Here is a 22,616-nt window from a genome sequence, read left to right as displayed (position 1 = left end):
TTTGAATTCCTGCGGTGCATGCTGCTCACAAGCAGACTATATTTTATACTTGTTAGCATGTAAACCTTGTTTTTAGGAGTCTTCAGTGTAATTGCATGAAAGACTGACTGTAAACAAAACCAGAGAGAAGCTACTGGGATTATGTTTTTCCCCAACACATGTAAAAGCTACCAGCGTTTGTTTCAAAGACAGGTCTGGACTCGTAACATTTTAGCACAAATATAGAAATTTATTTCAAAAAGGAAATACATAACGACGTGGTGCGCGTCGGCAACACACGCCTTCAAGTGATACACAGAAGGCCGGGCACAGAGTTTTCTTCAGTGAAGAAAATACATAAGCTGTTTCAAAACAGAAAATTCTTGATTCCAGCCACACATACTGTACACTCATCTTCAAGAATTGCACTTCTAAAAGCAAACATTCGCTCTTACATCATTTCTTTCTTAACATACCAGAACCACAGACGTTTCCAAACTTCTCCCCAGTTTGAAGCAACCACTCACATGCAGCGACTTTTCTTGAGACACAATAGCAGCTCACTTCCATCATATTACCACTCAAACATTTTAGCAGACAAATATGTGCAATTTACATGAAGGGAAAGAAAGGGCGGCATGTCTTAAATATTAAAGTTTAGCCATTTTTAATGTCCAAACGTTTAGTGTGCATTTTTCATTAGCAATGAATCAACTGTGTTTTCTGTAGTAGAGAAGCATAATTGCGCCATGCGCTCCCCATATTTCCCCCTTCAATATGAAGGACTTGATCAGCTCCATTTACAGATATCACATTATTAGGGACATCTCAATCAGTGCTTATGTTACCCAATCCGTCAGGCCCTCCAAAGGGGGCTCCCCATTTATCTTGGCTTGTACAAATAATTTGTATTTTAGTGGGCAGGCACAATGAGAAGGCACATGAATATTTTACAACAGGAAACCCGAAATATTCGTCATTCTCCACCCATATTTCATCAATCATTCATCATTGTCCTCAATCGTTACAGCAAAAACCAGGTCAGTTGAGAACATTACTGCTTCAGTTTAGTCTCTGGCTGCGAGTCAACCCACAGCTGGATTCGTACTGAATGCCCTGTCAATGTCTGTTTGTGTTCTTCTGCTTAATGCCAGTTCAGCAAACATGCCGCAGGTTTCACCAATAAGGCACTGTGTTATCGATCTGACCCCAGCTCTGCCAGCCAGGAAACAGTCCGCTGGACATGCGTGGGCTGCCAAACTGATCGAACTCGAGCTCCACTAACTTGACCCCCTCATTTTTCTGCTCTGGGGACTTTTTCTGCTCAGCAGAACCGAGGGAGGGCCGAGTGTTCAGGTCCTCTCCGTTCCAGCCGATGTGCTTGAGCGCATAATTCTTGCCGTCATTATTGTCCCAGAAGGTCTGACCCTGGGTTTTGAAGCAGATGCAGAACTCCACCCGATTATGCGGCGGGATGAAGCAGGGCAGCTCCAGGACGAATGCGAAGGTGTCGTTGTCCTGGGAGCTGTACACGTTGTTCATGAAGGTGCAGTCGATGTCGGTGAAGCTGACCCACGAGTCGTAAGTGACGCGCACCACAACTGTCTTCTCAAACCCGATGTTCCTGACCTTGATGGTGCCCGTGAGCGAGCGCTCCTGCAGGGAGCAGTTCTCCAAGCAGACCGAGTTCTGGATCAGGCGGTTCCGGAAGCCCAGGTAGTCGGCCGAGGGCTGCTTGAAGTCTAACGCCAGGCTGCGAACCGAGCTGATCTTTAGATCCATTGTAGCCGTTTCAAGGTCTGTCATGTCGAACTGCAGCTCATCTGCGATTGCGTCCAGGTGCTTGCTTTGATACGGCTCATCATCAAATTTGGAGAAGACGTGGATGACGGTGAGCGACATGCCCTTTGTGTCTGCAAACACCACTTGCTTCTTGCCGGCCTTGCTGTTGTTCCAGCCCACGCAGTTACCGTCATCTTTCTGCTGGTTGCTGAGGCAGGGTCGCAGAGGTTTGTAGAGCTGCTGTTTGCGGTTAGGGGTGCTGGACCGGTTCACCCGGTTCTTGGCCCTCTGCAGGTCCTCGTAGTGGCTGAGGAAGCCTCGAAGAGGAGGCGGAGAATGGCTGATGTAGAACCGCATAGCCACATCCATCGGCATTACTGGGCCGGGCATCGCTGATGGACTGAAAGATCTGAGCACACTGACGGAGGGAAAAGGGGGAAGGAGAGGTGATGAGGGAGAGGATAAAAGTTCAGAGAGTTAGAGAAAGTTTCAGGGAGATGAAAAGAGGAAGACACGCGACATTAGAATGATGCCTAATCCAAACAAATATCGCTTAATTTATCAGCTTTCAGCTCTAGTTTGATAAAACTTGTTAGCATGTCGCCAAAAATGGTTGTAAAATCCATCCAGTTTCTAAATAGCTTAACTGTATGCACAGTGAAAAAAGCGACGCATCTATTTATGTTTTCCTTGTTGTTTGTCAGCTAGGCTTACCTTGTAGCACTCATGGAATAAAAATAGAAGGCTCCAAGAAAAAGAAAAGTCGGTTTTTAAAAGTTCTCAGTTTGACTTTTGCAGTTTGCAGAGCAGCTTTTCCTATGAGTGCATGCTGCAGTCACTCCCCCTCTTCTTCCTACTGTCTCGCTCTCTTCCTCCCTTTCAGTGCCTGTGCTGCTCAGCTCTCAGGGATTTCAACTGCCACATAGAGATAATTAGCATATTCAGTCATATGGTTCCTGAAACAACCAATGGGAAGTAAGTGGAAATCTAAGTCAGCCAATCAGCTTGAGTTTGACCTGGCTGTCAGCCAGCTGATAGGGGCGTGTGGCCCTGCATGGGCCTCATGGTTGAGATGCCTCTGCCTGTTGCCTCAGCTGCTATTTGAGAAACATGATGGACCCCTGCTGGTGTTAGAGATGACTACTCACTGCAGAGTGCAGCATATCCCCTGTGGCTCCTCCTTATCATGACTGGGATTCCCTTTACACGCCACAGCAGGGTTATTCGTGTAAGAGCAAACGCACCGAGAGGAATCTTGAAACAGATATTTGGCTTGTTTAATCCAACACAGGGATCCTTTGTAATATATTTTTATATAATACAGAATACAAGCAAATTGGAAAGGTGTTGTTGCAAGGCACCGTCTCACAGTGTTTGGTACTTTTGACCCAGAATTTCAATCAGAGAGCACAATGTCAAAGCCTGAAACAGGCTGGGTATAACAGATGTATTTTAGTATTTAGTATTTATTTATTTATTGTCATTGTCAAGAACAATGAAATTGCGTTTGGGGCTTCCATACAACCCCAAAAAAAGAAGAAAATAATAAATACCCCTTAAAACCCAAGTGTACATATTTAACCCAGTGTGACTCCAATGCAATAAGACAATCCTTAGCAATAATGTTCGTAGAAATTCAGACAAAGACCTGAGAAACATGACAAAATACAACAATGCAGATGGACAAATCTGTAGTGATGTTTCCAAGTGGTTCTGAAGTTCTTTGGTGCTGTCGTTGTTTTTTAATGTCAGCTAACAGAAAAGCTGCATTCAGACTGTGTGGGTACATTGCTGTGACACAGGCACAATAATTAGTGCAAGGTAAGAACGTCACACATCAAACCTGAGGCACCAACAGTTGCAAGGTCGATTATAGTAACTTGAATTATCCGAGGTGAGGCCTGCAAGTGGGTGATTTTTGGCTCGGGGCTTTTTGCCTGAGGCAAAGCCAAAGAGAGAAAAGAAAAGAGTGACAGCAAACAATATAAGATTTAAATCACAGCACTGTGACGCGTGCGGTTATTGTGATGTCCATAAGCTGATTGTGTCGACAAAAGTCTGGTAATCCTTGTTTGAGCGTAAACTTTATTTATTGTGTCATCAGTAACAGGAATATTGGCCAAAACAGCATTTGTGACATCTCTGAGAGCTTTGACATGTTGCTGTTTTAGACAATTGTTTTGGGTCACTGACCTCCCCTGCCGAGAGACTAGCTTAGTTTTTTGTAATGGTCTCTACAAATGGCTGGTTGCAGCTTGGGAATAACTAAAGATAATAACATTGTTTTTCTTATGACAGTGAATCTGAAAGATGCCAGTGTTTGTTAGTTAATGCCATGCAGCACCGTAGCTAAACCTAACCATTGGTTTCTCATGTCTGAATCAAATGACAAAGTTTTACAAAGTGTAGCCATGAAATGTGGACAGAGCAGAATCATGTTTATACTGTAGCTTTCAGTGTAATCGCACTGACAGAGAAGTGTTGAGAAAGGCTCACAAAAAGCATCTCTGGTTCCTCGTACTCGCAGTTGTTGCTGTTTTCACTTTCAGACATTTAGACAGAGTTTTATCGATTTTTCAGCCGTGGGTTAAACATTACCATCTGAAAGTTTGATTAGACCCATCAAAAAAGATTTTTATCAAACACAGAAATAGCCAAACCCCGGGCTAATGGCTGTATTCACGTTTTGTTTTGTTTTTTGTTATCATTTGGGAGGAAGGTGAAAATTTGTAAACTCTGCTCTCTCCTGAGGCCACAGCGAACCAAAATTAGGGGGAAAAAACCCTATTTGAACATGCTCCATCCACCTCAGTTCTCCAGATTCTTCCGAACAAGCCTAAAATTAAAGATCTGACTGCCTTCTTGCCTTCATCCACCTGTAGCTACATTGTTACAGCACAAGAGAAAAGCCACAGAGTTTCAAATTAGAGCGATGCATGTTTTCCTGTGTTCTTCAGGTCAGAGGGCAGGATTCCTCCTGAGGCTGAGGGGTCTCCCCCCTTTACACCGCCTGTGTACGTCTGAGTCTCCTGCAGAGAGACTTTAGACTCAAAGTGACATCCACGCCACTTTCACATGGGCCTACGGACAACAGACACTACTTATCACAGCCTTGTCTGTCTGAAGGTCCATATTGACACGGCCTCGGGGTTGCATAATCAGAAAATAGATTTCTTTATATAGAAACATCCAAGTAAATGTGACAGATGGAAAAACCCAAATAAAGTGCTGTAAAGAAGGCAATGAAAACAGTTCAAATAGCAGCTTTGCATAAGAGGTTAAATAAAGTTATTATTATGGTTTATTTATAAAGATTCCTGAAAGTGTGAAGAGCACATGTGACTTTTTTTTTATTCACATAAACCAAAGAAGATTTTATTCATATTTTCACTCAAAAGATAAGAGAGAAACAAATGCTTGATTCTTTGGGCGTGCTCCGTTTGTGGTCTCGATGCAGCACATTATGTTTTGACTCTAGTGATCATGCAGTGATCATGCCTGAGCTGCAGCTCTGGGTCATGCACTGTGAAGACAGTTCAATATACCCACGTTTTCTGTCCGTTATCTGTTATTGCCATAACATGATATTAGAAAAGACTGTAGAAGTCAAATATAGAAAATAGACTGAAGGTAACTCAGCTGCTGCTCAGTTACTTTTAGTATCAGTTACCTTTAGTCAAGTGGCAGATCAAAAGTCTAGGACCACGTGCCTTTAAAAGGCCAAATCTGTGCAAACATGTGGATTCATTGTAACTTTGTGTCAGGTAGTCACACTGTCCTGATGTTCTGACGGCAAAGCCAAACTAACGTTCCCTTGTTGAACGTGGTCGGGTTGTTGAACTGCATAAACAGGGACCATCATCGACCATCCTGCGTCTCCCCCTGATCTAAATCCAGTTGAGAACCTTTGGGGATGGATGGCGAGGGAAGATTACAAACATGGACAACAGTTCCAGACTTCGTGCGACCGTTTGCACCACTTGGAGAAATGTTGCATCAAACATGCTGCAAAGAATTGTTGAAGTGATCGATAATAGCAGTGAAGCTTCTCATTACTGAGTTTGTTTGGAACTGTTTCTGTTTTCGAGGCAGTTTACGGGTTTTTTGGAGGTGTGGTCCTAAACTTTGGATCAGCTGTAAAACAGCCTGTTTCAGTTTAAGCATTGTTTTCAATAAATTTCATGCTCAAAAAATGTTCTGTCTCACTCACATTTCTTCTTGTTGCATGTTGAAGCTCTACTTGGAACCTTGTTAAGATCCAACCATGCAAAATATGATTTTTTGCATGGTTGATCAGGACTGTATAAAAACAGAATTCAAACACTGGCTTAGTTTGTGTAAATTAATAAACAACATTTTAATAAATTTTATCTAAGGTCAGCAAGTACACATAGCTGCTCTGTTTTAGCTTATGGAACAATAAAATAGTTTACTGCCAACAGGGAGAAATCGAATCAAGGAGTAAAGTTGCATCTACGAATCAATATTTATGACTGATCAGGGAAACACAGAGACACTATTAAACCCTCATGTTATCTGTATTCATCAGTCTGAGGGATCTTCCTAGTACAGCAATGCTGCTTTAATTAGAACTCATTGGTGATTTTTACTCTCTATGACCTCCTCCAGAGCAAATTGGGTTCACAGTCTAGAAGTAAACCACTGAAAAGCCAAAGTTAACCCTGAAGTTGAGATGAAATCCTCATTTGAAGCTCAGGCCTCTGGGATATAATAGAAAATAAAGATTAAATTAATAATATCACAGCGAGCCTGCAGCTGTACAAGCTCATATTTGGGTTCAATCACATTATGAAAGAGGTGGAGGGGTCGAGTGTATTACCACTTTCCTTCAGGTGAATATTTTGTGGTCACAGCTGCTTAAACACAAGAAAGCCAGCAGTGAAGTTACTGGCTTGAACCTCTTTGTGAGGCAAACACAAAGTGCTAAGTCATCACAGGTAGCAGAGCACATTCAAATCACGGTTCAGAAGCAGCTGGTTGTGGCTTCCAGCGTGAGCAAGAGATGGAAACGATTCTGGCAGGAGGAGTGAGCGGCATTACAAACACACAGCTGATGATTTCACCAACGCTGGACTCGGCCTGCGTTCCTGACACGTGACTCAGATGATACCACACTACTGCTCCAAACTCTTGTCTCATTTTGATCTTCATCTGTTAATTAATTTTGATTACCCAGGTCATTTATCATTAAAGATATGTTGTTTAATATGAATTCAACCTAAGTGTGCGAAGCTGAATTTGTAGCAAATGGTTTGTGTTATCCAGTGTAAAGACAATCGTGTTAGAAGGCTAAATGATCATGAGAAAAAATAACTTCCCCAAAACGCTGACAAAGCTGTCACATAATTGTTGTGTTGATTAGTTTGGTGACAAATTTGGCTCCTTGAGTTGTTTGCAGTTATAGTCTAAAGAAAAAAAATGAAGGCTATTAATTGTGAGAAGTTAAATGGTATTTATGCAACACTTCTACTACGAGCACATCTTTTCCTATGCTCACTTTTAAATGGTAAATGGCCTGTATTTGTATAGCGCTTTACTAGTCCCTAAGGACCCCAAAGCACTTTACACATTCAGTCATCCACCCATTCACGCACACATTCACACACAAACACAAAAAATGCAACTCGGGGTTCACGGTTCTTGTCAAAGAATACTTTGACATGTTTTGCAAGCCGCTCTGCAACCCTCCTCCAGCTTTGAGTCAGTCAGTGTCACGGTGCCTGGGCTCTTCGTGCACAAAGGTACGTATGGCCCACAGCGGTAACTGGGTGGAACTTTGACTGAATTAAACAAGTGCTCCTCACTGGCACGCTTTTCTTTGTGAGTCTGTGGACAGTTGATTTCATGTTCAGCACTTTAATTCCATTCATTCTGTTGGAGTTTTGTTGATAACTTGCTGAAGTGTCATGTAGTATTCATAACCAGCCACTTTACAGTACAGTGGGTGAAAGGATTGGGTGAGCTGAATCAGGCTGGACTAAGCTGTTAGAACTGAGTGGACTCACAGTGATACTGAGAGTTGGAACAGAAACTAAAAGAAACTTTGGTCTGCATCTGGACTTCTTTAAGTTTCTTGAAATGCTGCTCCAAAAGCAGGTTAGGCCTTGAAGAGTCCAACGTTAGAATCAGAGAGAGGATAGGTTTCCATGTTGGTAGGCCTGTGTAACTGGGGCTTTAACATTCTTCATTTTCCCAGCGACTGCCATCGACATCATTTTCCCTCACAGCCGGTGGTGCCAGACAGTCATCATTAACCCGAGTTCTCGGCCTGTGTGACTGCGGCCTTATTCACTTGACCCTGCATCCTCACCATCATCGTTACACGTCCAAAGTGGCAAGTTAATGTCATGTGATTTGTGGTCACATGTCTAAAGAAAACCCTCATTACTCAGTGGAACAGATCTCAGAAACTGGGAAAGAAAAGTAACTTGTGATTGGTTAGATTTAATCCATGACGGATGGATGGAATATAGTTTTAAGTGACCATGTCAGCATGTTAGCAGTGACCATGTTAAACACTGTGTCCTGGATGGTTTTTATAAGCTTCTATAACCCAGCTACCCTCACCCTAACCCTCCGTGAAGCTTCAGTATATGTATTGTTATCAGTAATGGAGCAGTAGTCCTTACACAGCAAGAACTTTCCTTTTAAACAGTTGCTTCTCATTTCTGTACATTTAATCGTTAATAAAGATTCTAATCAGACCTGCTCACGCTCTGAAACAACACATACCATGAAGTCTTTTGATCAGTCCTTGCAGCTAAAAGCCGATGTGTTTTTATACAATATAGATATAGAAATGCAAATCACTGTTTTTGTTTTATTTTTACACATGTATTCAGGGCGCAGTTGCTGGGTCAGGTCGCTGGTCCTCTGATCTGGATTTTGGTTGTCACTGGATGCCTTGTTGGCTGCAGTCTGGTATTTGCTTGAGTGGCATGTGTGAGTGATATAATCAGCCCAGGCTGCACCAAGGAGCTCCATCCCCAGATAATATGGCGATTAAAAACAATTAGTTTGACTTTCCCGGCATGATTACTGAAATTTTCAAAGTGTTTCGCAAATGACTTCATTCCTGTGGAAACAGTTCAGGGAATACGTAGTTTTCCATCCATTGCATTTTGGTTTAGTTAGCTGGTTTTGGTTTAGCCTACAGTCAAAATAGACCTGGTTTCTAAGCAGTGGTGACACATTAAATAGATAAACTAGACCTGAAATGCAACAGTGAATTCTGCTCATAGCGTTGCCAGTTGGCTGCTGGTGAAACCTTGACGCTCTTGAACAATGCAGTGTGACATCACTGGACAATGCCAGAAATAGAAGCACGCATTAGTACTAAGACCTGCTGAGACAGTGCAGGCACATCAAACCACATGATGACCTTTGACGGCTTTAGATGACAGAGATATTACAGAAGGACACAGGATCTGACATTTTAATTCCACTTTATAAGCAACAAGAATCCCGTTATTACTCAACACCTGAGCAAATTCATCAGCATCAGCACTGTTGCTTGGGGATTAGCCACATGCATGCGTGAGCACCTGTACGAGTGTGCACTGAACTCAAACTAGCAAACGCCAAACAACTGCATCGGCTGCAGGGGCAGAAGGCTCATTACTCTGCAGGAACATCAAGCATTTTCAAGCACTTAAGTGGCAGAGTTTAAAAACTCCAACAAAAGCTTTTAATTTTTAAATATTTGGAGAGAAATGGGACTAAAGGGCCATGTGTTGGTTTAAGAGAAACTCTTGAATACATCACTCACAGGTAAATAATTAATGCTCAAAGAAAATTTAAAACCATTACTTTTATTGTTGGATGCCAACAGACACATTATATGTAAATAAATATTTAATAGGAGCAGCGAAGCAAGCACTCAAAGGCTGGACGAATTAAGTATTCAGTATAAATCGGATTTACAGGATTGCTGCTAAAAAAAGGTTTAACAGCTGCCTGAGTTTGTAGAGCCTTTTGAAAGCTCTGTTATCACTTCTTAAATGTGGGTTGACCTTTAACTCGCAATAATAAACAGCAATAACACTGATGTGTACCAAAAGAGTTCACTACGAGCTACTTGAATTCATCATTTCTTTCATTTGTTCCCCCGAGAGTGGGTGTCCTGCAGAAATCACACCATGAGGTGGAAAAGGATAATATCCTTGTTCATGCAAAGCATGATAATGTAAAGTACAACAATATTCTTTGGTAGCATGAGACAAAACTTGTACTTTAAATCATTAAATTGTATTCAACTGGAAAACTAAACTAAATACCAAAATAATGTGAGTGTGCGTGAGACTCAGATCACCTTGTATGACTTTAAGGTCTGACTAGTCGTATTTTTGACCGTACAGCTCATCTTACAGAGGCAACTGCCGGTCTGTTCTCACCTTGCTTCACTGCAGGCAAACACAGGTCCAGGCAGCAACATACTCACATTTCCTGTGAGACCTGCACTGTTGCCACAGCATGAGTGAGAGATATTTGAAAATGCTTGGCAAGTGTCAGAGAGTCAAAGCCAGCAAGTCCAGCCAAGTGTAATTGGTTAGAAGACCCTGACCGACATTAATAACCTACAGGTTCCCTTTAGTTCTTCTAGATCATGACTTATTTTACAAGAACAAAAGGCAGACATCCATGACCTGAAGTGTAGGAGTGGCTGGGTGATGTAACAAGATGAACCAACAAGAGAATGACTGAAAACCCCAATAATAAAAAATAATGGTTAACCTGAGACACTGCTGAAAAAGTTTAGCTGCTTAAAACACAAGCATAAGCAGGGATTGATTGTCTGGAGACGGTTGTTGCTGCTGAGGTTCTATAATTTCACTTTTTGTGTATTCTGTCAAAGTTTTCTGTACTTCTGAAGTACAATTCCAAAAGGAATCTTTTTAGCAATCTTTTCTTCCAACAGTCTGTGAATTTGCGACTGGTTGAACCTATGGAAATATGTTATATATTATAAAGAAAGATTGGTTTCTTATGTAGATGTAAATATAAAAGCAAATGCATTCGTAGTTTCCTGCAGCTGCAGTTTTGACCCGAAGCATCAAACCTAATGAAGATACTGAAACAACATCCAGCAGTCCGTTTAATTTGAGTGACGCAAAACAATAGCAAAGCCCAGGGCTGGTAGATAGATCCACTATCAAAATAGAGATTTTTATGAGTAAACTCTGGCAGCTATTTAGCAGCTCTGCAGGTAAATGCAGGTCATTGTCTTTGTGTTTGTCTTGGCACAAAGTCGTAGGTGTGTCTGCAGCAAACATGACAATGTGCATGTGAGATCTTGTTTTTGTTATATGTTAATAAACGTTAATCTGACCTCTTTTAATACAGATTAGGGGATCGCTGTTTCAAAGCTGTTGTAATCCGAGACACTCTAAACACAGCGAGCACGTCTGCGCCTCATGACACTGATAGAGCAATGAGCCAACTTAGCCTTTACAACGCTCGTCTCACCCTGACTAAATCCTGAGTCTGATTGCAGATGTCATTTCCAGTCAGACCAGATTGCTTACGCAGGGAAAATCTTTAATTAATTCCTAAGACAATCATTAATTAATGGCAGGACTTCTTTGAGCAGTTTTGTAGGAATGGGGTCTAAAAGACACGTTGATGGTTTGGAGGAAGTAATTATTGAAGTTAACTCGAGAAAAAGAATCTAACTTAACATCAATGGTACTAAAAGTAGCTGTAGATAATATTACATCTGTGAGATGATTATGAGTAATTTTTTCTCTAATGATTTCTCCAGGCTAAATGATGATCCTCTAAATTTGTGACACGCCATTCCCTCTCCAGCTTACGAGTCATCTGCTTTAGGGTACGTGTTTGAGAATTTTACCACGGAGTCAGGTACTTCTGATTTGAGGCCTTAGTTTTCACTGGAGCTACAGTATCCAGAGTCGTACGTAGTAAGGAGGTAAAATTATTAACAAGATAATCGACCTCTGTTGGGGTAGCGTTCAGATAGCTGCTCTGCTCTGTGTTGGTACAGGGCATTGAAGATGATAACAGTGGGTGGATTATATTCTTAAACTTAGTTACTGCGCTTTCAGAAAGACATCTACTGTGATAAAGTCTACTCTCCACTGCTGTGTAATCAATTATTGTAAATTTAAATGTTATATTTAGGTTATACTTTTACTAAGGAGCCGGGGCTTTACTAATGGCATAGTTCAAGTAGTGGCCACGGATGGGCTCATTGCACGTGCGTTGATTATCCCAGATGTGAAGCTTCAGGGGCGGAGACCCCGAATGGGTCCCGCCCCCAGACATTGACAGCAAAATACAAACAAACCTTGGTGAAGTCAGTGAGGACTGTGACACTTTTGGTTATTGGCCCTAAATAATCACTTGTACATAAACCGACTGAAGAGATACTGTCGAACAATTTTAAAGATCTTTCCTTTCTTACCCGTTTATCTTAGCACAAATTCAAACTTCCTTGAATCTGTGGCACCTGAGGCTTAAGACATCTGTTGGTGTATGTGGTCGAGTGTCTTGCTGTGAGAATTTCCTAAGCCATCAAACCTAATCTTGTCCAAAGAATCTTCAGGATGCAATCTGTCACTCCAAATAGCAAACCACCAGAAAGATGCCATCTTGGTTTGAAAAGGCTTAATCAACCAGAATAACTGACAACACCTGCACAGGTATCCAGAATCACCAACCGCTTCAGCAGAATTGCCTGTCATGCATGATAGAAATTCCCACCTGTTGCTCCACTTGTCACACCCAGCTGCTGTTTTCATTATAACCTCTGGATTAACTCTGAATGATGATTCCATTTCTAAATAAAAGCAACATGAGACAATTAAAACCTGGAAAAGAACCACTGACTTTTGTATGTAGCTCAGTTGCTAAAACAAGAGTTAAATGTGAGTTAGGTAACATTTGTTTCAGTTTTGGAGCCTTTTCTTTACTGCCAGTGCCCAAACAGACTGGATCTAACATTAGCTTAGAAATGGAGTCCACTAATCACTAATGCCACCAAACAACTCTCTGCCCAACCCACCAGACTCCGACACAAACTCCACGTCCAAAAAGTGACAAAGCAAGCTGGGGTTAGCTCTCTAGCTGCTATGCTGGGTATCAAGTAATTAGTTCACATTAGCAGGTGGGCTAATCATTCTCTTACACTTATCCAATTCAAGGTCATGCTGCCCTCGCCAGAAAAACAGCCTTTAACAAATCCCATCTGGCCAAACACACCGATGAGCGCAATCAAGAGGGTTATTTCATTAATACCCCATCAGCTCAAGCTTCAAGGCACAAGCTGATGGCCTTGTCCTTCAGGATTTTCTGGTGGAGAGTTCAATGAATTACATTACATTACCATCAATTATATCAGCAACAAATCAGCCCCAGGCCATCACACCACCACCACCATGTCACCATGTCTGATTGTTGCCACGATGTTCTTTTTATGAAGTTAGTTTTACCCCAAATCTAACGGGACTCAAACCTTAAAAAATTCAGTCCACAGAATATTTTGCCAGAAGTCTCGGGAGTCATCCTGATGTTTCTTTCTTGTGAGATGGGCCTATGTGTTCTTCTTGGTCAGCACTGGTTTTCCCTTTGGGACTCTCCCAGGCTGCCGTCTTTGCCCAGACTCTTTCATAGTGTCAAATCATAAACTCTAACTTAGCTGAGACACATGTGGCCTGCAGTTCTTTTGAGGTTGTTGAGGGTTCTTCTACAGCCTTGGAGTAGTTTTGTGAAGGTTCGCTGTTCCAGGTTTTGCCTATGTGTGGATAAAAGGTCTCACTGTGACTTAGAAAGGCTTTGTAAGCCTTTCTAAGTCTTACAGATGTCAATGACTTTATTTCTAAGTTGTTTCTTGGGACGATGTTTCTTTGGCCTCAGTGTGGCAGTGCAATTGATATCAGCTTTCCAAAACTGTGATTAATCGCAGGTAATTAATGCGTAACAAAGGGAGCCAATTACTTTTAAAATATAATCTTTTAGATTCAGATACTAAGGTTTGTATTCCTCTTTAACCTTTCACACAGGCCCTGTTGAACTATTTGAAGAAATGAGGTCAGTCCTGGCCCCACATACATGCACAAACATTATGCATTGTCCATTTATATATAGCTCACTCTATGTTGGAAAATTTTCAAACACAAAAAATATGTAGAACACACACCTACACACACCTACACACACACCTACACACTCTTGGATTTTGTCACCTCATGCTCAGGTGATCCTGAAATAAATAGCCAGCTGTCTGAGGCCAGAGAGTAATCTGACTGATGTTTGACCGATGTTGCAGCTTGTGTAAATATCATGACAGCGGCGTGAGGGACTCACAGTAGCGGTTATTACAGGCCAACGCAGGAGGATAAGGCAAGGTCAACAAGTCTGTCTGCTCCATGGTTGTTATAGCTAACTACAGCTAAAACACTCTAGCTTAATTTTGTCAGATACCAAACTGAAAGTATTTTAATGCACCTGAACCAAAATTAAATACAAACACACAGAAAGTGTTTTATCTTATTCTTTATTAAAACCAACGTGAGCATGCATTGGTTCGTATATTTAAAAGGTGAAGCCACTCTAAAAATTAGCTTAAGCTAAAACAGATCTAAAGCTGATAGCTGAAAACAAAGTTGCACTAATAATGACTTTGAGAGTGCTGTGAATGCTGTGTCTGAGGCATTTAGTCAGTTGAAGGTCCAAAGGTTTCTTCATTTGCCAAACTCAAACAATAAGAGCGTTATGAATGATCCGTATTCTTTTAGCATCAACAAAATGATTATTGCAGCACCTGAAAGAGAAACCACGTCCATGCATCCATGAAGAAGAAGGTTTATGAGGTTTAGCAGCTAAAAAAAAGCACAGACAAAGAAAAACAGTGAAATATATTATATGTTTGGACAAAAAATTTAATATCAGCGATGTTTGGAAGGTGGTAATGATGTGCTACCTGGTGGTGGCTTTAGAGCCACATTAGCCTGGTATAAACACATTAGCACAGATTTCATTACTTCCAAACAGCTTTATTTATTAAGGTTGCAGAAATAGTTAGGACTCTTTCTAAAGGTGCACCTTGCCAGCTCGCCTAGTCACACGTTTTCTCACGTGGTTCCTTTCTGTTAGAACATAATTGGGTTTGTCCAGTCACCTCTACTAGACTCCTGTTTTCAAAAGTCCAAGATGATTAATAAACATGTTTACAGCCAGCTGCAAACTTTTGACTGAGAGGTGAATCAGAATCTGCATGCTTATTGGCTAATGACTTATCAATCACAAGTCGTTAGGCAGTGAGTATAGTTGTTCTGACACTCACGCTGAGCAAAATGTATTAAATAAACGTAATGTTTTATCGATTATAGCCAGAAATGAATGTAAAACTAGCCCATAAGCAGTAAAGTGTTTACAGGACCACAAGTCTTTTTGCAATCAAGGGAGACGCCCCCTAGTGAGCATTTGAAAGAATGCAGGCCTAAAGCACTTCCACTTCCAAGTGGACCTGGAAGCTAAGTCCATGTTTTATTCTTTCTGTGGTTTAATGATTTGTTGTTCAGGAAATCATGAGCCTCGTGCCTGTCCCAAAAAAATGGGAGCGAGGCAGAGCAGGACAGCATGTTAAAAAAACAAGTGCTTCATCTTGACATAGCAGATACTTGGATCAGAAACACAGTGAGCAGGTGAAACAAAGTGAGCTTGTCTTCCTGAGGTCTTAAACTGTAGTTGTGTGAAATTCCTGCATTTCAAATGCTGCTGCAGCACATACGGTGTTTTAGGAAGTGGTCAAACATGAATTCACACTTTACAGCTGATCACACAGGAATTTACACAAGACTGAAGTGTGTTTGTAAGCAGAGGAAAGCTCTACGGCCCTTTCACGTGTCACTACAGGCACAAAATAGAAACGTATGCCTCCAGGGGTATAAATATCTTTCACTTTGGGGTATTGGTGTCACTCGGACATCATATAACTCTCCTGCCCACAGGCTGTTCAGTTTCAGGTTTGTGTGTTTTAAAGTAAATGAGTAGCCAGACTCACTGGGCCCATTTGTCACAGTGAGAACGAAACCAGAATAAGTCCTCGATCATGTCTCAACCTTTGGATGGAGAAAGAAGACTGATGTAAGAGCTCACTGATGTGTGAAACGCTCCACTTTTCACGTTTTAACCATCACGCTGCTATCAGGAGAGCAGCCACAGTTAAACAGGACAGTCAGGGAGGAAATAAGGCAGGTGATAAAACTAGTAAATAATTAACCATACTCACTGTTGTAAGAGTGTAGATGAGCTGATATAAATGACTGCTATAAACCTAAATGTATAAAACTGAAGGAGCTGAGCACCTTTTCCGTTCCTATATGTGTCTATATTTGACTCTTTACTAGAGACCTGCCCAAAGTGTACCCCCCCTCCCACCCCATGACAGCCCATCATGACCTCTTTGCAGTTAAAAAAACGGATGCATGGACAGACTACGGGTTTTCTGTCTCTCCCTAAATCACGAGAGGTTTTTTTCTGCCGTGATCTCACGGTGACCTCTGGTGGTGAACTTTGGCTTCATGCATTAGCTGCTGCTCAGAATGTTGTCTTCATATCATTTTTAACTTACCATTTTCAGTAAGATTAAACAAAGTACACAGTAAATTACTTTGCATGTGTCAGTTTTAAAGTGGACATGAAACACTGCATATATCAAAGCATCATAGGTTTAACGCTGCCTGTGAAGCTTTAAGGAAGAAGTGTTTTAGAATAGTTTTCATCATCATGTGCCAGTAGAGAGCATGGCGTCACTGGGTTGGATAGTTAATTTAAGCCTCTGAGAAGCAACTAAGTTTATGTTAGCTAACTAGTGACAGAACCAATGACTCAGGGGAAAACAAGGAAATTAAGTTTAGTCTAAACTGCTCGGATGTATTTGAAATTTAAAAAGAAAAACCTGTTCTATCCGATAAAATGGTGCTGATTGCACTTAGTGGACATCAGCTGATTCCACCTCTCAGTACACCTGAGTGACTGAAGCATGAGACTAAAACAGGCTCTCCTCTATACTGTGTTTATTCATGAAGTGCTCCACAAACCCTAATGTTATGGCTGACAGGTGGATTTTCCCATTTCAGTTTAGTTAGCCAACAGTGAAGAACCACTTACTGCTTAAGAGACAGAGAGTACAACCTTGGTTTTAATAGCAAACTCATTGTAACCTGGAACGGTACAAACGTGACTCCCCAGAATAGATTTTTAGTTTTCCACTGGGTTCTGTTGCTAGTTAGTTAACATAAACTAATGTAGGGGGTCTGTCAGGGCATCCACACAGACAATAATATAATAATACAAAAATACATTTTATTTAAAAGCCCCTTTCAAGTCACCCAAGGACACTTAACAATAGAACAATGACAACGAAGAACAATGGAAAACAAAAAGCACAAGATAAAATAAACAATAAGTTCACAGTGAATATGCAGATTTGAACAGATGGGTTTTGAGTTGGGATTTAAACTGGGGGAGAGAACCAGTGCTTCTTATATCTGGGGGTCTCAGAATATCTGGGGGCCTCACCACCAGCTTTTAGCTCTGCTTCCCATGGTGCTGAGGCGCAAAGAAGGCACGGAAAGCTGGATAGAAGAAGAAGATTGAAGTGTTTAAGAGATCAGAAAGGTAAAGTGGAGTGAGGATATGAAGGGCATTGAAGGTGAGCAGAAGAAGTTTGTATATTATCTGGAATTTCACAGGGAACCAGTGAACCTGAAGAAGGGGGGAGGGGGTCTGGTAATAATGCGGGCAGCAGAGTTTTAAACAGTTGAAGCTTATGGAGGGATTTTTGGGGGAGACCATGCAAGAGAGAATTCAAACAGTCAGTGTGGAAGCTAACAAGACTGTGGACAAGAATGGACGTAGACGTGGTGGAAGAGAAGGACGTTATCTGCACAATATATAAAATATGCACTAGAACAACACTGCCAGTGTATACTGTGTACATTAAAGGCAATATTATACAGACAAGACTGAGCAGTACTGTTCAAAAGCTGTGAATTATTCCTAATTTCATGAGATTTTGACTTTCTTTCTAATTTTCTGAAGCAACAGTCAGTCAGAGCTTCAGGTTTTCTGTTGTTTAGGACCTTAATGACAGTCCTACAAGTTCGATGTCTTTATTCAGAAAATGCACATTTTGCATCATCATTTGCAATGATAGCGAATTTCCTGGAGATGGCAGTAGAGTGATGGACAAACATGAGAGGCCACACTGATTTTAAAAAACAGCTAAAAACAAAAGTAATTTATCTTCTGCCCAGAAGATTCATCGACATGCTTGGAAACACTTCATTACTGAGTTGGTGAGAAATGTAGGCATCGTTATGTGAGAGCAGACATGGAAAAATCCTGCTGGTGTGAAGAAAACAGTTATAGTTTCCTTCCACTGAAGGAGCTCATTTATTCTCTAATAAAACCCCAGAACAGTTTGAACCTGTGCATAAACCCTAAACCCGCTTCGCTGTTACTGCCATCCACTCGCTGCTTCCAGGTAATGAAATCATAAGACAATGAAAAATGATTTCAGCCATTTATCTGAGAGGTTCTATTTTTCTCTTTTTTAAAAAAACGTTACGTTGCATATCTTTGCCAAGTTTTGGTTTTCCTCTGAGTGGTGCCTTACTATGTTTCCACCTGTTTTCTGTTTCACAGACAACCTTCTCTGCGTTTCAGCGCTGCTGAATGAAGTAACCCTGAAGTATCTGCAGCTCAGAGCACTTTGAGTTCTCTGGATACTGAGGAAAGGTGCTTCAGTGCTTCCTTGATTACCTCCTTCACCTGAGGATACACTGAAGTGTCCTTCATCAAAGTCATCTAAACTGTCCCACAAACAGCTCTGAAACCAACTCTACGCTGCTCAGATAAAATCTGATTCTTATGCAAGCCTTCCTGAAAAATATATAAGGTTACGAGCTATGTCAAAAAACCAAAGTGAGTGTCATGTTTAGACTTCAGTCTGTTTTAGTTACGTCTCGTGCTTTACTGCAGCCTTTAGGACTGACTTTGGCAGGAGCTACGCTGCATCATCTCTGCAACAGGAAATAGGTGTTTAGCTGATAAAGATTTCTTATCACTGGTTAAACTCCTGATGTAATTACACTTTTTTCCCGTTCATTCAGAGATAAAACAGCTTCTAACTGCTGAATTCCCCAGAAAAGGATTTACCAAGTTTCTTGAAGGACAAAGGAGAAATCTGTTTCCCAGAACGTCTCTGTGACTTCATCTGCAGCTCACAGGAGTGTTGGATTTGTTTGGCAGTGTGCGTGGAGGTGTGTGCCCACAAAGGGAAGAGGAAAAATGAAGAGTGCAGAGAAAAAGCTGAGGAAGAAAAGCAGAGCAGGGAGCTGCCAGACCCTCGCTGTGCCCGAGTCCTCACAGGCAGGCAGCCAGCGTCCAGCATGGGGGGTCTTAGTGTCCCGATCTATGGAGGATGTGACCCATGCTGCTCCCTCCTCTGTGTGTGTGTGTAGTTCAAGGACAATCAGGCCACTGTGGAGATGTGAAGTGGGTGAGGTGATTATGATGTGGAGCGAGACATGAAAAGGCTGCAATAACAGCCCATCAACCTGATTACTCTTTCCAGTCTGGCTTTTTATGACCTTTAGAGTTTCTCTGTTTAACTGTGTCTGCTGGAGAACTGGAGGAGGTGAGGTCCAGCAGAAGACCTCGACTATGTGGAAGAAGGTTAGTGTGTCAAATATAAAGCAACTCCTGTGACTTCTGATGAAATTCAGTGCAACACTTAAGTGAAGACACACACAGTGAATTAAAGAAAGAAAAAGATGTGAATAAATGGTTGGAGAAAATGTGGTCTGGAACCCAAACTTCCATTCAGTTTAGGTTCCAGACCAGCGTCACAGCTTTGATTTAATTTAATTCAATTTTATTTATACATCACAACAACAGTCGCCTACAGGTGCTTTATACTGTAAGGTAGACCCTACAATAATACATACAGAGAAGAAACCAACAATCATATGACCCCTATGAGCAGCACTTTGGCGACAGTGGGAAGGAAAAACTCCCGTTTAACAGGAAGAAACCTCCGGCAGAAGCAGGCTCAGGGAGAGGAGGGGCCATCTGCTGCGACCGGTTGGGGTGAGAGAAGAGCTCCATATGCAACAAACTGTCTTGTGGTCTGGGGCCTGTTCTTCGTACCTCGCTAAGTACCGTATTTTCACGACCATAAGGCGCACTGTGCTAAAAGGCGCAGTCTCAGTTATGTGTGCCCTTACTGTATTTAACACACACATAAGGCGCACTGGACCATAGGGCGCATACAAGTACCGTATGCGTATTTAAAAATAAAGCGGGAGCAAACCTGAATTCGGTACCTTACTCACATTTCTATTGCCGGTAATCGTCATCATCAACAACACACAAGCATACAAGTGTGCGTATTTAAAAATAAAGCAGGAGCAAAACAAAGTTTGGTACTCACATTTTTTATCATCAATTAAACCCATCGAAGTCCTCATCCTCTGTGTCTGAATTGAACAGCTGCGCTAAATCTCCATCAAACATGCCAGGTTCACTGTCTTCACCGTCAGAGTCACTTTCCGTGCCGTGCGGCTCCTCGGAAACGATGCCGGCTTTTGCGAAAGCTCGAACAACAGTGCCAGCAGACATGTTAGCCCAAGCATCTACAATCCATTGGCAAATTGTGGCGTAACTCGCCCGGCGCTGCCTTCCACTCTTAGTGAAACTGTGGTCTCCACCGGTCATCCATCGCTCCCAGGCCGCTCGCAGCCTTACTTTGAACGGGCGGTTCACACCGATGTCCAGCGGTTGGAGTTCCTTTGTCAGGCCTCCCGGAAAGACAGCAAGCTCACAGTTCATTTGCTTCACAAGTTTTTTCACATCGGCTGTGAGATGGGCACGCATAGAGTCACAGATCAACAGCGATGGTGATGCGTGGAAAAAACCACCTGGTCTCCTTACATACACCTCCCTCAGCCACTCTTTCATCATTTCCTCATCCATCCAGCCCTTTTCATTTGCCTTAATGATGATTTCTGCTGGAAACTTCTCTTTAGGCAAAGTCTTTCTCTTAAAAATCACCATAGGCGGCAGTTTCTGTCCATTAGCATGGCAGCCAAGCACAACAGTAAAAGAAGACTTTTCATACCCCGTTGTGCGTATCGCTACCGTGCTGGTCCCCTTCTTCTCCACAGTGTGACTCACCGGGATGTCAAAAGTGAGCGGGACCTCGTCCATGTTTGTGATGTGGCTGGGCTGGATGTTTTTGTCGCCGATGTGTTTGCTGCAGTAGGAGCGGAAGATGGCCAGCTTTTCCTTATAATCCGCTGGAAGTTGCTGCGCTATCGTAGTCCTGGTCCGGATGGAAAAATGGCACCGTTTCATAAAACGAAAGCACCAAGACGGACCTCCTTGGAAATGTTCAATGTTCATCTCTTCAGCTAGTGAAACTGCTTTTAGCCGAATGGTGACCGTCGAAACGCTTCTCCCGCTCGCTCTTTGCTCGATGATCCACCGCTCGAGTCTTTCCTCCAACTCGGGCCACCTCGCCTTATGTCCGCGGAAACTCAGCTGCGTTTTCTTGACCTGCCGGAGCTTGTTTTCCAGCTTCCTCCATTTGCGAACCATCGATTCGTTTATCTTAAATTCTCTCGCCGCTGCTCGATTTCCATGTTCCTCCGCGTAGCTGATGGCCTTCAGTTTAAACTGTGCTTCGTAAGCGTGTCTCTTTGCCATTTTCAGGGTTGTTAAAACAACGATGTCCTGCATAATGCACATACCTGTTCTTTTATACAGGTATGTGCGATTGTCCCGGTATATACGATCAACGCCCACACTTCACCCTTTAACGTTCTCATGGTGTTCTCTACTACGTCCTCCTTACAACACATAGGGCGCACTGCGCTATAGGGCGCGCCGCACTTTTTGAAGAAAATCTAAGACTTTTAAGTGCGCCTTATGGTCGTGAAAATACGGTAAGTTAGCTGGATTAGATTGTTGACGATTTCGCGTGATCCTGGATCGTTCGGTTCCCCGAAGCCCATCCGGGACTTGCTGTCATAGCAACAGAGCCGTAAGCGTAAACCTGCTGGGGAGCAGGTTTACTTTATGTAAACAGGATTAGATCGCGGCCACGCAGGTATGCCCGCGTCATTCATACGAAAGCAACAGCGATATTCCACCACTGTTTCACCATAAATAAATAACATCAATGTAACTAAAGACAATGCAGCACCTGATCCATTTATTGATTTCACACAGATACATACAGGTCATTTCCTAAAAAAGGGAAATGTACTATTAACATTCTATTACATGTATGTGATTATTACAGATGTAATTCATATTTCAGAGTAGCAATTGCAAATTACTTTGTGTAATCAAGATGAGAGACCACGGCTATAAAAGCGAAGGTGGATTTGGGAAGTCTGTCGCAGCCATGTCCTGTCCGTATACGCGAGCCACCCATTGCGGAAGGTGCAAGATTGATAAGGAGAGTTTTCAGAATTCAGCGTATATTGCGGGACAGACAGGATCCTTTAGCTCAGCGCGACAGTGTGCTCATAGAGAGATATCGATTTTCCCGTGAGGATATTATTTACTTAACCAACTTGTTGACGAGGGGGTGCAGGACCACCACCTGTCTTTTTTTTTGCTCTGCCCTTTTCTTGGTTGCTGTTATAAACAAACAGATTATTTCAGGGTCTCTTTCCAAGAGACGAAAAGCAATATAAGTGATAAATATTACCATTCTGTAGAATATTCTTATATTTCACTTTTACCTGTTCCCATGTTCTAGTGGGTCCTGTTGTGGCTCTAATGTGAAAGGGGATATA

At 42.1% G+C, this 22,616-nt stretch overlaps 1 protein-coding gene across 1 annotated transcript; it reads right to left on the bottom strand.

Moving 5' to 3' along the window:
* Positions 1 to 208: 208 nt before the first annotated feature.
* LOC146560676 (protein phosphatase 1 regulatory subunit 3C-B-like) lies at positions 209 to 2,667 on the bottom strand. Its single transcript, XM_085296087.1, has 2 exons — positions 2,476 to 2,667; positions 209 to 2,179 (listed from the first exon to the last, which is right to left on the bottom strand). The coding sequence occupies exons 1-2, from the start codon at positions 2,487 to 2,489 to the stop codon at positions 1,156 to 1,158; spliced, it is 1,038 nt and encodes a 345-aa protein (XP_085152213.1). The 5' UTR covers positions 2,490 to 2,667; the 3' UTR covers positions 209 to 1,155.
* Between the last annotated feature and the right edge of the window lie 19,949 nt (positions 2,668 to 22,616).

This window comes from Mchenga conophoros, linkage group LG13 (assembly GCF_057382185.1).
Source record: "Mchenga conophoros isolate Kocher_MC1m ecotype Shallow Benthic linkage group LG13, M_conophoros_male_GT1.1, whole genome shotgun sequence".
NCBI lineage: Eukaryota > Metazoa > Chordata > Actinopteri > Cichliformes > Cichlidae > Mchenga > Mchenga conophoros.
Note: the sequence above shows the minus strand (reverse complement) of the source record. Positions and strands in the feature narration are given on the sequence as shown.